This window comes from Neoarius graeffei, chromosome 12 (assembly GCF_027579695.1).
Source record: "Neoarius graeffei isolate fNeoGra1 chromosome 12, fNeoGra1.pri, whole genome shotgun sequence".
NCBI lineage: Eukaryota > Metazoa > Chordata > Actinopteri > Siluriformes > Ariidae > Neoarius > Neoarius graeffei.
Genome location: NC_083580.1, coordinates 12,354,329 through 12,370,553, shown reverse-complemented (window position 1 = coordinate 12,370,553; position 16,225 = coordinate 12,354,329). Strand labels below are relative to the sequence as shown.

General features: G+C 42.5%; 1 protein-coding gene across 1 annotated transcript; it reads right to left on the bottom strand.

Moving 5' to 3' along the window:
• Positions 1-5,832: 5,832 nt before the first annotated feature.
• On the bottom strand, positions 5,833-15,831 carry phpt1 (phosphohistidine phosphatase 1). Its single transcript, XM_060935523.1, has 3 exons — positions 15,613-15,831; positions 7,850-7,977; positions 5,833-7,739 (listed from the first exon to the last, which is right to left on the bottom strand). The coding sequence occupies exons 1-3, from the start codon at positions 15,755-15,757 to the stop codon at positions 7,647-7,649; spliced, it is 366 nt and encodes a 121-aa protein (XP_060791506.1). The 5' UTR covers positions 15,758-15,831; the 3' UTR covers positions 5,833-7,646.
• Positions 15,832-16,225: the final 394 nt, after the last annotated feature.

Below are 16,225 nucleotides of genomic sequence, written 5' to 3'. Positions count from 1 at the left end.
AGTTAGCCAGGTAATCTGCGCTACAAAACTAAAGAGCATGCAGCATGCTCTGTTAAACTGAGTTTAGTCTGGAAATTGACTGTAACTTATGAGCTTATGTTTGACTATTGCTCCGCAATGCATGTCTTCTGTTGGATAAGCGCTATGTTGCTGTAGTTGCTTCTTCTATCCTCTTTGGTTATGGAGTGCGTGTTCAAGCCTAGGGTATTATACGTTCGTAAACTACCACTCCGAACACTCTCACTCTCTGTGTCACGTTGAGTTTACGAAAGGAGTCCGAGGGAGAATGGGGTTTTGTCTTAGCAGCGTGGCTACAGGCACTGATAGCAGCGAGTATGTGTGTGCGCAGCTTGGTCAAGCCCCTCCCCCTCCCCCCATGGCCCGCCCCCACCCTCTACCCTTCCCCGCCTCCTGCTTCTCATTAGCAAAACGACGCACTGGGAAAAACGCTGAAATGGGGCTTTCTCCCAGGAGGCTATATTTACGTGCTGAGGGTTCATTTCGAGAAAGGCTGCGGATATAACATCCGGAAGCCTCCACGAGCCCGTTTAAAGCATCAACAAACCACCATGCCATGGGACCTTTAAGAGTCCACCTACCTACAGTGGTGCTTGAAAGTTTGTGAACCCTTTAGAATTTTCTAGATTTCTGCATAAATATGACCTAAAACATCATCAGATTTTCACACAAGTCCTAAAAGTAGATAAAGAGAACCCAGTTAAACAAATGAGACAAAAATATTATACTTGATCATTTATTTATTGAGGAAAATGATCCAATATTACATATCTGTGAGTGGCAAAAGTATGTGAACCTTTGCTTTCAGTATCTGGTGTGACCCCCTTGTGCAGCAATAGCTGCAACTAAACGTTTGCGGTAACTGTTGATCAGTCCTGCACATCGGCTTGGAGGAATTTTAGCCCGTTCCTCCGTACAGAACAGCTTCAACTCTGGGATGTTGGTGGGTTTCCTCACATGAACTGCTCACTTCAGGTCCTTCCACAACATTTCCATCGGATTAAGGTCAGGACTTTGACTTGGCCATTCCAAAACATTAACTTTATTCTTCTTTAACCATTCTTTGGTAGAACGACTTGTGTGCTTAGGGTCGTTGTCTTGTTGCATGACCCACCTTCTCTTGAGATTCAGTCCATGAACAGATGTCCTGACATTTTCCTTTAGAATTCGCTGGTATAATTCAGAATTCATTGGTCCATCAATGATGGCAAGCCGTCCTGGCCCAGATGCAGCAAAACAGGCCCAAACCATGATGCTACCACCACCATGTTTCACAGATGGGATAAGGTTCTGATGCTGGAATGCAGTGTTTTCCTTTCTCCAAAAATAACGCTTCTCATTTAAACCAAAAAGTTCTATGTTGATCCCATCCATCCAGAAAACATTTTTCCAATAGCTTTCTGGCTTGTCCAGATGATCTTTAGCAAACTGCAGACGAGCAGCAATGTTCTTTTTGGAGAGCAGTGTCTTTCTCCTTGCAACCCTGCCATGCACACCATTGTTGTTCAGTGTTCTCCTGATGGTGGACTCATGAACATTAACATTAGCCAATGTGAGAGAGGCCTTCAGTTGCTTATAAGTTACCCTGGGTTCCTTTGTGACCCCGCCGACTATTACACGCCTTGCTCTTGGAGTGATCTTTGTTGGTAGACCACTCCTGGGGAGGGTAACAATGGTCTTGAATTTCCTCCATTTGTACACAATCTGTCTGACTGTGGATTGGTGGAGTCCAAACTCTTTAGAGATGGTTTTGTAACCTTTTCCAGCCTGATGAGCATCAACAACACTTTTTCTGAGGTCCTCAGAAATCTCCTTTGTTCGTGCCATGATACATTTCCACAAACATGTGTTGTGAAAATCAGACTTTGATAGATCCCTGTTCTTTAAATAAAACAGGGTGCCCACTCACACCTGATTGTCATCCCATTGATTGAAAACACCTGACTCTAATTTCACCTTCAAATGAACTGCTCATCCTAGAGGTTCACATACTTTTGCCACTCACAGATATGTAATATTGGATCATTTTCCTCAATAAATAAATGACCAAGTATAATATTTTTGTCTTATTTGTTTAACTGGGTTCTCTTTATCTACTTTTAGGACTTGTGTGAAAATCTGATGATGTTTTAGGTCATATTTATACAGAAATATAGAAAATTCTAAAGGGTTCACAAACTTTCAAGCACCACTGTACATGATTTTGATCAGTGGAAACTAAGGCTTTAAAAGGAAGACACTGTACTAACAGTAACTGTAGCTCAGGATCAAACCTTGAACCTTAGAGCTGTAAGGCACAAACCATCTCATCTCATTATCTCTAGCCGCTTTATCCTTCTACAGGGTCGCAGGCAAGCTGGAGCCTATCCCAGCTGACTACGGGCGAAAGGCGGGGTACACCCTGGACAAGTCGCCAGGTCATCACAGGGCTGACACATAGACACAGACAACCATTCACACCTACGGTCAATTTAGAGTCACCAGTTAACCTAACCTGCATGTCTTTGGACTGTGGGGGAAACCGGAGCACCCGGAGGGAACCCACGCGGACACGGGGAGAACATGCAAACTCCACACAGAAGGCCCTCGCCGGCCCCGGGGCTCGAACCCAGGACCTTCTTGCTGTGAGGCGACAGCGCTAACCACTACACCACCGTGCCGCCCGGCACAAACCACACTTACTATTTTGTATTCTTCTTTAGTGTTCTGTCTGATGGCAGGTCCACTCTGACTGCTTCGGCCATCAAAGTTTCTAGGGAAGGATTACAGGCATGGTTTCCTGTTGCCTTCTACTGGATTATTATAGAGGTTTTCTCCTGTCAACCATTCACACCTATGGACAATTTAGAGTAGCCAGTTAACCTAACTGCATGTCTTTGGACTGTGGGGGAAACCGGAGCACCCGGAGGAAACCCCCGCAGGCACAGGGAGAATATGCAAACCCCACACAGAAAGGCCCCTGGGCTTGAATCCAGAACCTTCTTGCTGTGAGGCGACAGCGTTAACCACTACATCACCATGCTGCCTTTCTAACGATGTACAATGCCTGAAAAAATGTCTATCCATCCATTATCCATAACTGCTTATCCTGTACAGGGTTGTAGGCAAGCTGGAGCCTATCCCAGCTGACTATGGGTGAGAGGCGAGGTACACCCCGGACAAATTTCCAGATCATTGCAGGGCTGACGCATAGAGACAAACAACCATTCACACTCGCGGTCAATTTAGAGCCACCAATTAGCCTAACCTGCATGTCTTTGGACTGTGGGGGAAAACAGAGCACCCAGAGGAAACCCACACAGACACGGGGAGAACATGCAAACTCCACATAGAAAGGTCCCCGTCGGCCACTGGGCTTGAACCCAGAACCTTCTTGCTGTGAGGAAACAGTGCTAACCACTACACCACCTTGCCACCTGCTTAAAAATGTTCCTGCATATTTCAGGATGTTACTTTTTTCTGGACCACCAGGCCAATTTCCTTCTGAACAAGTGCTTTTTCTGGGCAGCATGGTGGTGTAGTGGTGAGCACTGTCGCCTCACAGCAAGAAGGTCCTGGGTTCGAGCCCAGTGGCCGCCGAGGGCCTTTCTGTGTGGAGTTTGCATGTCTTCCCTGTGTCTGCGTGAGTTTCCTCCCGGTGCTCCGGTTTCCCCCACAGTCCAAAGATATGCAGGTTAGGTTAATTGGTGGCTCTAAATTGACTGTAGGTGTGAATGTGAGTGTGAATGGTTGCTTGTCTCTATGTATCAGCCCTGTGATGACCTGGCGACTTGTCCAGGGTGTACCCTGTCTCTCACCCATAGCCAGCTGGGATAGGCTCCAGCTTGCCTGCAACCCTGTAGAACAGGATAAGCAGCTACAGATAATGGATGGAGTGTTTTCCCATTTGCTCATTTCTTTGCCAATAGTTGAGTATACAGGGTGCTCTCCAATGGGATGGCGTCCATTGAGGGTGTATTTACACCTCATGCCCACCTTATGAATGAATGTCTTTATGTATTGTTACACATAGAAGCAGTGACTCAAATCTGCTATTAATTTATAAATTCATGTCGCTGGATTCTGCTGCATGACAGAACTGATATCTTCTGTTTTGGATTATCAAGGTAGTTTCCTTTAGAAATCATGCAGTTTTCATGGTTTATTGTCACTTTGAGACTGTGACCTGTGGGTATAAAAGGTTGCTGCTATGTCAATTCAAGTTTATTTGTATAGCACTTTTAACAACAGAGATTGTCGCAAAGCAGCTTTACAGAAAATTAAAGACTTTCAACATACGAACTAATTTTATCCCTCATAAATGTATTTATCCCTGATGAGCAAGCCTGTGGTGACAGTGGCAAGGAAAAACTCCCTCAGACTACACGAGGAAGAAACCTTGAGTGGAACCAGACTCAAAAGGGAACCCAGCCTCATCTGGATGATAACGGATAGCATGATTTTAAATAACTAGCTTCTCTAACTGTGTCACCAGGAAAACCATTATACTTTTAGAATGAAGTCTATTTTGTTGAAGTTATCAACTGTTCATTGATGGACACTTGAGTGCAAAACTGTTCATGATAACTGCAGTCCTAAATTTATCACGTCAATTGTAATCCTCTGCCATCATCGCATTACTGTAAGTGTCCAGAGCCATCTTCCAAGTGCGACTTTCGACTGTCCATATGGGGCCGTCCTCCACAGGAGACTCCAGCCAGACGTAGGGCATCAGGATGGATATCATGCTCATCCTCTCGCCATCCTTCTCAATCCAGGTGACCCTAGAAGTTTGCCCCTCTTCCATAAAACTACAGTGAGATATCTAACTTTTCATTCTATACCTTTGCTCCAGACTGCCAGTTGAGTTTTTAATGTTCGTTATGCTCATTACTAATAGAAAAGTGACCCGATTTCATACATCCAGTCTATAAAACATACTGCTGTTCCAGAATTAAAGTAAGTAGAACTATGGTTCTTAGGCCAAGTTTACATTAGACCGTATCTGTCTCGTTTTCTTCGCGGATGCACTGTCCGTTTACATTAAAACGCCTGGAAACGGGAATCCGCCAGGGTCCACGTATTCAATCCAGATCGTGTCTGGTCCGGTGCTGTGTAAACATTGAGAATACGCGGATACGCTGTGCTGAGCTCTAGCTGACGTCGTCATTGGACGTCACTGTAACATCCACCTTCCTGATTCGCTGGCGTTGGGATCACACACACAGCGGCTCAGTCCCGAATCACTGCTCGTGCGCTTCACTCGCGCACTGTGTGAGCTGCACAGGGCCGGAGTGCGCACCCTTCAGAGGGCACTCGCTGTTCAGGGCGGAGTGATTTGGAGCGCAGGAGGAAGCGCTGAGCTGCACTGAGGTTTATTTACACATTTCAACCTCCTTCCGGCGCTTAAACTCAGTGAGAACATGAACATCACAGCCAGGTGTGTTTATTTGCTGGAGAAGGTGTTCACTTGCCATCCTTCCACTTGCAAGTGGTGAGTGACTTGCGCATGCCCGATATGCACTGGGATCATGTGACGTGCCATCTAATTAGTCATGTGATTAGCGTATCCGTGTATTGGCGTTGCTGTGTGCACGCGAATCGTGTATTGGCGTTGCTGTGTGCGCCAATCGTTTTAAAAACGTTAATCTGATGATCCGCTGATTCGAAATAATGTAAACAGGGCCTTAGACTGAGGAGAAATTCGAGCATGACAGAGCAGGGGTCTGCGATCAGTGATGACTTTGCTATCAGTACTTGACAAGGAAATAGCCATGTGGACCTCTATTAAACCTTCTGTTCATGAATATTTGACCTCAGTTGAGAAAAACAATATTGCAGTTCAGAAGCTTGATAGTCCTTTAATAGAGCTTACACTATTTCCAGAACATTGTGTATTTTCTCATGTTCTTTAGTGAACAGATATGGGTCCGTCTCAGAAACCGTTCTCATTTGGGACATTATGGTCAAAAAAATAAATTTTCTAATTTTACTTTTTTTTTTGGCATTTACTTAACATTCAATGTTTCTTTTGTCGTCATGTTTAATAAGAATAAAGACAGTATCTTGCTTTATCTGGCTTCCACTGTGGAATTTTTTTTTTATTACAATTCAGATGCTTCTGTAAAATTGATTTACATATAAAATAACTACATCATGAAGAATTAAAGCCCCTCCTTCTCAGATGAGTGAAAATATTGAATAAATTTCCTCTTTTTGATTGCTTGGGTTAAAAATGCCAAGTTATGATGACTGAATTGATTATTCACTTAAATATGAATAATATGATACATTTTGGGTATTTGATGTGGCGAAATAGGACACAATGGAAAAATCAAGAACACACCAGAAAGATGAGAATAACGGCGGTGGTAAAAGAACAGTGACTGTACCGGCTGAAGGTCGTGCGGGTCTCTGCTGCAGCACATGAGCAATGGGACATCACTACCGCACCAGACGGAGCGCGAGGTGGGGCAAAATGACTGGCTGTAGATTCTATCAAAAGTTCTATCTAAATTGACCATGGTTGCAAAATACGCAAACACTACGAAATATGAAAGTAAGATGAAAAAGAAACATTCTATTGCTTTATACTGCAAGACTAAAACAAAATAAAACTGTCAAAACTCACCTTTTCAGTGATAACGTCCGAACAGATCACTCGCGTAACAGAAAGGCCGCAAATGGAAGCACGATCAACTTCTAACTGCTGGAGTGGAAAATTCCATTCTACACATGCAAATTGTTAATGTGTGTCCTTCCGCGCACACAAATAACACACTATGGTAAAAAAAATAGACCACAACTCATTTTATAGCTCAGAAATTCATACAAGACCAGCTACCATCGTAACATATTCTGTAAGAAACATGTTCTATACCTAACTTTCAGCTTTCGTTTTAAAAAACAAAATCGCAGATTTATAACTAAATTTTTATATGGCGTAGTGATTTTAAGTTACTACTTTTGGTGAGGTAGTGACCTTGACCCTGAGGCTTTCCGTTTAGATCGAAACACACGATCATATTGGTTTGGGGTTTGCGGAAAATGGAGTTACAACGGTGATGAAATATTTTGCATGATGCTTTATTATGGTTATTATTCTGTGAGCGCACCAATCCTTAGGTGTGTAAAGTTACAACTTAAAATACAATTAGTGATAACTGTAGACTTTTCAGTGGACTACAACCTTTTTAAGGGAATGCGATGTAGTCGACCATTTATCATGTCCCAGATCAAGCCGCCATTTTTCCACAAATTTGCAGAATTTTTGCCAAATTCTGAATAGAGTATTCACATCAAAAGATTTAATTTTATCTGTATTATTTCAAATTAAAACCAACATCACCATTCAAAACCGTATAGTTTATTGACGGAGTATATTTAGTGGGGTACCCCACAGTACCCAGTTTCTGAGACAGACCCATATAATAATTTAAAAAAAAAAGGGTATTAAGGTACAGAATGTGTAAACATTAATTCAATCCACTGTTAATAAGAAATCCCTTGATTTCAGCTTGAGACATCACATGCTGACATGTCCAATTCCCCATCCTGTTCAAACAGACAAGAGTACAAGCTAGTGTTATATAAACAGCTCAAATCCGAGGATTGTTCATGGACACCATGGTAAAACCCTGGTTATTGAATCAGTAGCCTTCATTTGCCCATGTGATCTCATAGTCTGGGTATCGCGTCTTCAGTTTTTCTGTCGAGAGGGCATGATCGGCTCGTCCAAAGCCCTGAAACAGGAAATTCACGACACTTGTGAAACAAAACATTCCTGAAACCACACCATTCGATGTTGCACATTACTAAAGCCTGTTGTAGAAGGTTTTTGAGTATCGCTCACCATGGAATAGCCGTAGACATGAATCTTTTTGTCAGCGCTGTCATGTCTGATCCTGCCGCCTCCTATACATTCACAGTCCACGTCACCTGCTCTCTCCAGCTCTCCAGAAACCTTGTCATAGATATCAGCTGTACAGGACACACACAGGAACAGTGATACTAGTCATGTAGCTAGAAAACGATCGACAAAGTAAAGACAAGGACTTTGTACACAGGACAAAAGACTTTCCACTTTCTCGAACATCAAAGCTGTGTTTTTCCTTGCCATATCCACTTTGAGAGAGAAGAATGAGAATGGTGAGACAGGGACTCATATGAGCGATAACAGGAACTAACTTCTTTCGCAGACATTCAATAATGTTAATTATTATACATACAGGACACTTTCAATGGAATAAAAATGGTGTTCTATTCCCTTCAGTCAGGTGCCAATAATTTGGTTTGATAGCATGCAATATTGTTAGCATGTTGCTTATCCTACATGTATTCTGTCATTCTAACCAATGGAGAATGAGCGTTCAGTATGGTTTACGATACTGCATGGTTGTAAAGACAACATGACGTCACACGTCGGAGATCTAAAACTTCCACGCTAGTGAGTGACAATATGTAAACAAACATGGCCACTGGGTTTGCTTCATTAAATACGGAAGATTTTGAGAGAATTTTGACAAAGACATGTTGAATACCCGAAAGGAATGTATTACAATAATAATAATAATAATAATAATAATAATAATAAACAGCTCGTTTTCAACTCATTCAATATCATGCTAGCTGAATGAAATATAGCAGATATACCATGAAAAAAAAGCCAGCCAATATTATTTAAATGTAACTCTAAATGGATAAAAGTTGCTTTGGGAGAAGAGGAAGATCAGACTTCGGGATGTACGGTTATTGGAAAAATCAACCATCTGCTATTCTATCCACTTTCACTGGATATGAGCAATTGCACGCTCTGATTGGCTACTCTACTTCGAGGATATCAGCTCAGATACCGTGAGTAGAGAAAAACAAAATGGCGGAGCGTGTTGCTGAATCAACAGAGGACGAAATAAAAACTCTACTTGAAAACAAAACAAAAAAAACATTTTTAAAAAATGGAAAAGTATTTGATGGTAAGAATGTATCTTTTTTTATTTTTCAAGAATTATCATGACATTTTTCACAAATTGCTCCTGTCATATTGCTGGTTTGTTTACATTCTAAGCGGAAATTATTTGGTTGGACGCTTTGTATTTAAAAAAAAAAAAAGTTATTTATCGAATTTGCAAAAAATAAAAATGCTCCGTTTCTCAAAATCCAGTGAATGTGAATGGAATAAAACAAACAGTTATTACACTCAATCGTGTGGTACATGGTTTAAAGCCAACTCGGTGCTACGTGCCTCATCAGCTCATATACGACTCGATTTCGTGGAATAACTTAAAGCAGAAATGCAGAACCATGGCCTCACTTTCGTTTATAAATGCCTTGAGACCTCAAGAATGGCACAGGAATAGTTTTAAGCGTTAACAATAAATCTAATATAGTAATTTTTACAATTAAAGTTATTTATATAGATAGCGGTCTGAGTGAATGACCTTGACGTCCACAATATCACAACAGGAAGTCTACTGGTCTCGTCGCCATTTCCACTATATGAAAACACAGAGCTGACTGCAACTCCAATCCTCCATTTTAAGCTAATTTATCGTCATGCCACGTAGATGTGTTGCTGCACCCGCCAGCAACACGACAGAAGGTGGATTTATGTTGCATTCATGGCCCAAGAATGTTCAAATTGCAAAGATTTGGACGTGTTTGGCGAGAAATTCACAGCTATGAAACCGGACACAGCTATGAAGTGGTCTCTCCTCTGCTCTGCACATTTTACTGAAGACTTGTACGAGACTTCTGATCGGTTGAGGAGCGCTGGCTACAAGCCCGTATTGAACGAGGGTGCAGTATCAACAATTAAAGAAAAACAAACAAGTATTTATTTTATTTTTTTTAAAAAGTGAGTTCAGTTGCGGCGGCACGGTGGTGTAGTGGTTAGCGCTGTCGCCTCACAGCAAGAAGGACCCGGTTCAAGCCCCGGGGCCGGCGAGGGCCTTTCTGTGTGGAGTTTGCATGTTCTCCCCGTGTCCGCGTGGGTTTCCTCCGGGTGCTCCGGTTTCCCCCACAGTCCAAAGACATGCAGGTTAGGTTAACTGGTGACTCTAAATTGACCGTAGGTGTGAATGTGAATGGTTGTCTGTGTCTATGTGTCAGCCCTGTGATGACCTGGCGACTTGTCCAGGGTGTACCCCGCCTTTCGCCCGTAGTCAGCTGGGATAGGCTCCAGCTTGCCTGCGACCCTGTAGAACAGGATAAAGCGGCTACAGATAATGAGATGAGATGTTTTCTATTTTTCACACCTGTATTTCGTATTTTTTGTTTTGCACATATTCAACAAATTGTACTGTACACAGTGTTTGACTTAAACCAAATAATGAGCCAAGGTAATGAAATAAGAAAATGTTGATAAAATAAGACTTTAAGATTATTATATCATTACACATCACAATATACCTGTATTCTACTGTTTTTAACCATAAGCCTAGCTCAGTCAGATACCAGAGCTAATTGAGCATCATTTAGATTGCCAAATCCATACTTCCAGTTAGTTTTGGTGAGAGTAACTTAAAAGTAATGCAATAGTAGTGTAACGCCTTACATTTTAAATACAGTAATATTGTAATGTATGGGTTGCTTTACAATCAGGGTACAAAGTTTGTGTCACAGGGGTCCAAAATTCAAATTGATTCAAACTGGTTCTTGTACCAGTTTTTAAGTGAAGGACAAGTTAAAGAACAGATTTCAGGTAATTTTTTTGACGTGTGTATGGTAGTTTTGTGTAATCTGCTATAAGATGGGAGAAACAAATGAAGTGATTCTCGGAGAGGACATTTTTTTTGACAATTCAGAATCCACTACTTCCATAGCGCTTTTAAATATAAGGCTGTAGCTTTGTGTTAGTTGTCTCTAATATTTATGTCTCAATATCTTGACCACATTTTAGGATGAAAATCATTTTAGATATGTTATTTTATATTGAAAAATTAGCTGTCTCGGAGAGGACATTTTTTGACACAATTACATCCTCATCTCATCATCTCTAGCCGCTTTATCCTGTTCTACAGGGTTGCAGGCAAGCTGGAGCCTATCCCAGCTGACTACGGGCGAAAGGCGGGGTACACCCTGGACAAGTCGCCAGGTCATCACAGGGCTGACACATAGACACAGACAACCATTCACACTCACATTCACACCTACGGTCAATTTAGAGTCACCAGTTAACCTAACCTGCATGTCTTTGGACTGTGGGGGAAACCGGAGCACCCGGAGGAAACCCACACGGACACGGGGAGAACATGCAAACTCCACACAGAAAGGCCCTCGCCAGCCACGGGGCTCGAACCCGGACCTTCTTGCTGTGAGGCGACAGCGCTAACCACTACACCACCGTGCCGCCCCACAATTACATCCTAATTTGATCAAAATAGTCTGAAAACTTACTGGCATTCAACATTAAAACTTAACTATGTTTCCAATGATATGGAACCAAATATGTGTTTTATGGTATAAAGAATGATTTAAGTGCATCCCTTTTGGAGCTACCTGTGGTCAAAAAAGCACTTTTTCTAAATGACATGAGTAATTTTGCTAAATATGACATATTGCCATACATTCACCAAAAATAACGTTATCACCAATTTTTTTTTTGCATGGTAAATAGAGCTATCACAGGGCTACAATAAACAACCAAGTTTATTTAGTCAAGCCTTTTGATATTGAAGATTATAAGTGTTAAATGTGATTTTTAGCTTGCGTACCCTGATTGTAAAACAACCCTACTTCCAGTTATTTTGGTGAGAGTACCTTAAAAGCAATGCAATAGTAGTGTAACGCCTTACATTTTAAATACAGTAATATTGTAATGTAACGAATTACTTTAAAATGACAGTAATAAGTAATAAATAATGCAAAACAGTTTTGAAGCCCAACACTGACAGTAAGCAACATAGCAGTGGCTTTTCCACTTTTACCACATCCTCCAGGATTTCACGATGTTGCGATTTGCAACTTCAACGCAACTTCAACCAATCCCTGCGAATTCAGGGCGGTGTTGCAATTATATCCAATCACCGCAACTTTCCCGCAAATTTGACCAATCGCTGGCGTTGTCTTGAGGAGACGTCGACAAACTACCTTCTGCCTTACTTCTAGTGTTGCCAGATTGGGCGGTTTTGAACATATTTTGGGCTGGAAAACGTCAGCAGTATCTGACAACACTGTGCGAGTCAGTGTTTATGTAGGCTTAAATTCTGTTACTGAACGTGTGTAATGTTAACATTGAAGGACTGTGTGCACTTTACATTATTTTTTTACTTAATACAAGAAATTAATGGCTGCCAACATTTTTGCCAAAATGGTATTTTATTTTCCATTGTTTAGGCAGCTTCAGCATCATACTGTGAGATTCTGTTCAAATTGTTTTTTTTTTCTTCTATGAAGCCTGAGCCATTTATTTTATTAGTTTATAATTATTGTTTAATTGAGGCCATGTACACACGTAGCCGGGTATTTTTAAAACCGAACATTTCCCCCCCCCCTCCGTTTATAAAAATGTTTTATCCACACCACCTCGTCTTCGAAAAAAATCCCTTCCACACATAACCGAACATCTGCGTTTTCAATCACATTCATAAGCATTCCAAACCTGTAGATGGCATCATTTCCCCAAATCCTACACCCTAATCACATCAGAATAGCCCCCTGTTGGCGTCACTTCCGCCTAAACATAAAACATGACGCCAAGCTCGTTCGTCTGGACAGACTCGGAGACAGAATTGCTTCTAAACACAATTTTGGAGTATAAACTTCAAAAGACGCAAGAAAACGCTGATTGGGAATCTTATCAGTAGTTGGGCTTCTAAAATTAAACATGTAAATAGAACCTGCACAATAATTAACGCTTTCAAGGCACTACTCCGATCCATTACTCTTTGTCCATGCTTAATCTGGCTTCTGCAGTAAACAAAGGTCGCACGTTTGACGTCAGGGCAGATTTGTTGTCATTTTTTTGGCGCAGATTGTGACGTTCTAAAACGCAAACCTCCGGTTATCTCTGTCTACACGAAAAGGCATACACGGAGTTTTCAAAAATCTTCACTTTGCCCGGAGTTTTTTTTAAATATTCGTTTTTGATGTGTTTTCATGTGGATGACAGGCCAAAACGTAGAAAAATATCTTCGATTTAGCAGATACCCGGCTACGTGTGGACGGGGTCTTAAGGCCAATTTATGCTGACAACCCAGTCCTCGCAGACGGCGCCGCAGACAGTGTCTGCGTAGCCCCCCCCCCCACCTTCGCAGACGCTCTGCATGCACCTCCCAAAAACTGTGACCACCGCAGAAGCCTCACAGACAGCGTCACAGACAAGAGGGCTCTGATTGGTCCACTCTACATCCGCTGTACACGCACTTCCGCTTCCCTCTTTCCCGGTTTGGTTTGTTTTCACGACTGCCATTTTTAAAAACACGAGCGAAGATGGAGCAGCACGAAGAGCGGTTGATCGAGGAAGTGAGGAAGTACGTACATCTATACGACTCCTGTTCTAGTCATTATATTGCCGCTTTTCCACTACAAACGCGGCTGAGCCGTGCCGAGTCGAGCTGAGCGGGGCTATTGAAGTTGCATTTCGACTACAACCGCGCTGAACCGTGCTGGCTGGAAGTGGGTGGACACATTGGGTGGAGTTAGCGAAAGTGGGTGGACGTCACGTGATGTCGTTAAGCAGCGCAAACAGTGACATCAGTGACAGTGGCGGAACAAGTCAGAGCCGGGCCGGGGGCGGGGCAAATGACCGGGCATTTTATTAAAGCTTATCATAACATCATTTTAGGCTACAAAATGTCCGCAACTGCGGTGTTTACCAATTTCAACACTACCGGGTGCAACTATGTTATTTAGTACATCAAGTCCTTCAAACGAACATGTAACTCAAACAAAAAAACATTAGGATACTGTACATGGCTCATAATAAAACATCAATAGCCTATACTGCGCACATTATTTGAAGGGCATACGAATGAGCGCTCAGAGGTTGCAACGGTGACAGGAAGAGTCAGAAATAAAAGGAGGACGGTGCAAACCTCACTGAATGCACTGTTTACCAATTTCAACACTACGGGGTGCAACTATGTTATTTTGTACATTAAGTCCTTCAAACGAACATGTAACTCAAACAAAAAAACATTAGGCGACATACTGTACATGGCTCATAATAAAACATCAACAGCCTATTGCGCGCATTATTTGAAGGGCATACGACGAGCCTTGCGCTCCGCGAACTCGTGCACGATGCTCTGTATGTCACTGATTCAGTGATCTTTTAAGCGGTAGTCTCACGACCCGGATAGTAAACAATAAACATGGAGGACATGGAGTCGTTAGTGTTGCTGGTCTTGGTGCTGTGGCTTGTCACCGACAACGCGGACAGATACTGGCAAGAGCGTATAGATGAGGCGAGGCGCATAAGGCTTCAGAAATTCTCGTAATTCATAATTATTCTTCTTCCGGGTTTGCGGTGTTTACAGATCCCAGCGCGCTCGCGGGGCGTGTGTGGGCATGTGAGGACACTCCTCCTCACCAATCAGTGCACAGGGGAGTGTCTGCTCACGCCTCCAGCCTCACTCGGCACGGCTTGGCTCGCTTCAGCCCCACCCCAAAACGGTGCGAGTTTTAGGGGCTAAGCAGGGCTGAAACAAGCTGAGTCGTGCTGGTTTTTGGTAGTCGAAACGCGAGCCGTGTCGGGCTGAAGTGAGCTGAAGCGAGCTGAAGTGAGCTGAAAAAGGGTAGTGGAAAAGGGCCATAAGTAACCGGAGGATAAACACTCCACTAACCACACCCACCAACTACTCCTAGCGACTTCACGCCCCCTTGCGTTGTTGCGGTGAATAACATCGCGCATACCTATTACTCCCCGCTCAACGATAAATTACAACTGTCTGCGAAAAGCTATCTGCGAAAGCCTTGTCGCAAGAGCATGCAGAGGCCCTTAGTCTTCAGGAGAGACTGCCTGCACACAGTACTAGTATTAATAGTTTTTTTTCTTACATGAAAGCTGGGGCATTTATATTATATTTTAAGGTAACTTCATGTTGTGCTGTGAGGTTCTCTGCACTTTAACTTTTGAACCAACAGGTGCATTTGGATAAGTAAAGCCTATTTTTCTGCATTTTTGTAGTCCTGGTAATCTTTTATATTGGTCAAGTTGTTTATAGGACCATTTCTCAGTGTCTTTGTTTTTTTTAATCAATAGTTTTTTAGTAATAACTTAATATTTAACATATCACTCAATTTTAATCACAAAAAGAGAAAATCGCAACAATTTCTCGCAACTTTCACTTCCTCCCGCAATGTAATCACAACAAAAACCGAAAAAACACCGCAACTTTCATCGCAATTTTTTGGAAAACCCCCGCAACATCAGACATTTTAGCCCGCAACAATCACAAAAAAGACCCGTGAAATCCTGGGGGACTGCTTTATAAGGCACAGCATATTAAACAGGGAGCCAATTTCGAGTAGCCTAGAGGTTTTACTGCTTCCCCCAACACTATATTCTATTTAATACCCGTTATTCATTGAGAAGAGCAGCTGTATGATGATGATGGTGGTATAAACAGCGAGTTGAGTGTGCAGAAACCTGTGTTTATGCTCGGAGCTCTGTACCGTGATACTCTGCCCACGTGTAGCCGCGCACGATGTCCACGAACGACTCGTCTGTTTTGCTGTGCACACGGATGAGCACATATTTAAACACGCCATTGGGGTCGATATCAGCTTCAGGAATCTTCTCCAGGCGCTCAGCAGACATGATGAACTCGCTAACCTCAGCACCGTCCCACTCCACACCCGGTAACAGAGAAACTTTCACTCCGGCTGTTGACTTTTGTTTTTATGGCGGTGTCGCACTACTGCCACCTCGCGACCCGGAGCTGATCTGCGTGATCATAGACGCCGCATTGAGCTGGTGGCCCCGTTGCTGGGATACGTCAGAGTGTCCGCCATATTGGATGTGGCAAATCTTCCCCGTAAACCAATGCAAGTAAATGGACTGAACTTCATAAAGCCCCTTTCTACAATAATATTTAACTCGATGCCTTTTATTCACCCATTAAGACACACACGTATATATTTGGGAAACAAACAGGCATCAAAACAACATATATATGAGTGATTCCACGCTTATGGGTACTGAAATGGGGACATGAACTTATTTTTAAAAATTCACCTAAAACCATTTCTTTTTTTTACCATCAGGTCACAAAACATGTAATCTTTA

Coding starts and splice junctions, on each gene's coding strand:
- phpt1 (XM_060935523.1), bottom strand. CDS start 15,757: ATGTCTGCTGAGCGCCTGGAGAAGATTCCTGAAGCTGATATCGACCCC. Junction 7,978..15,612: donor CACGTGGGCAGAGTATCACG/GTACAGAGCTCC, acceptor TGTCCTGTACAG/CTGATATCTATGACAAGGTT. Junction 7,740..7,849: donor ATGTCTACGGCTATTCCATG/GTGAGCGATACT, acceptor TTCCTGTTTCAG/GGCTTTGGACGAGCCGATCA.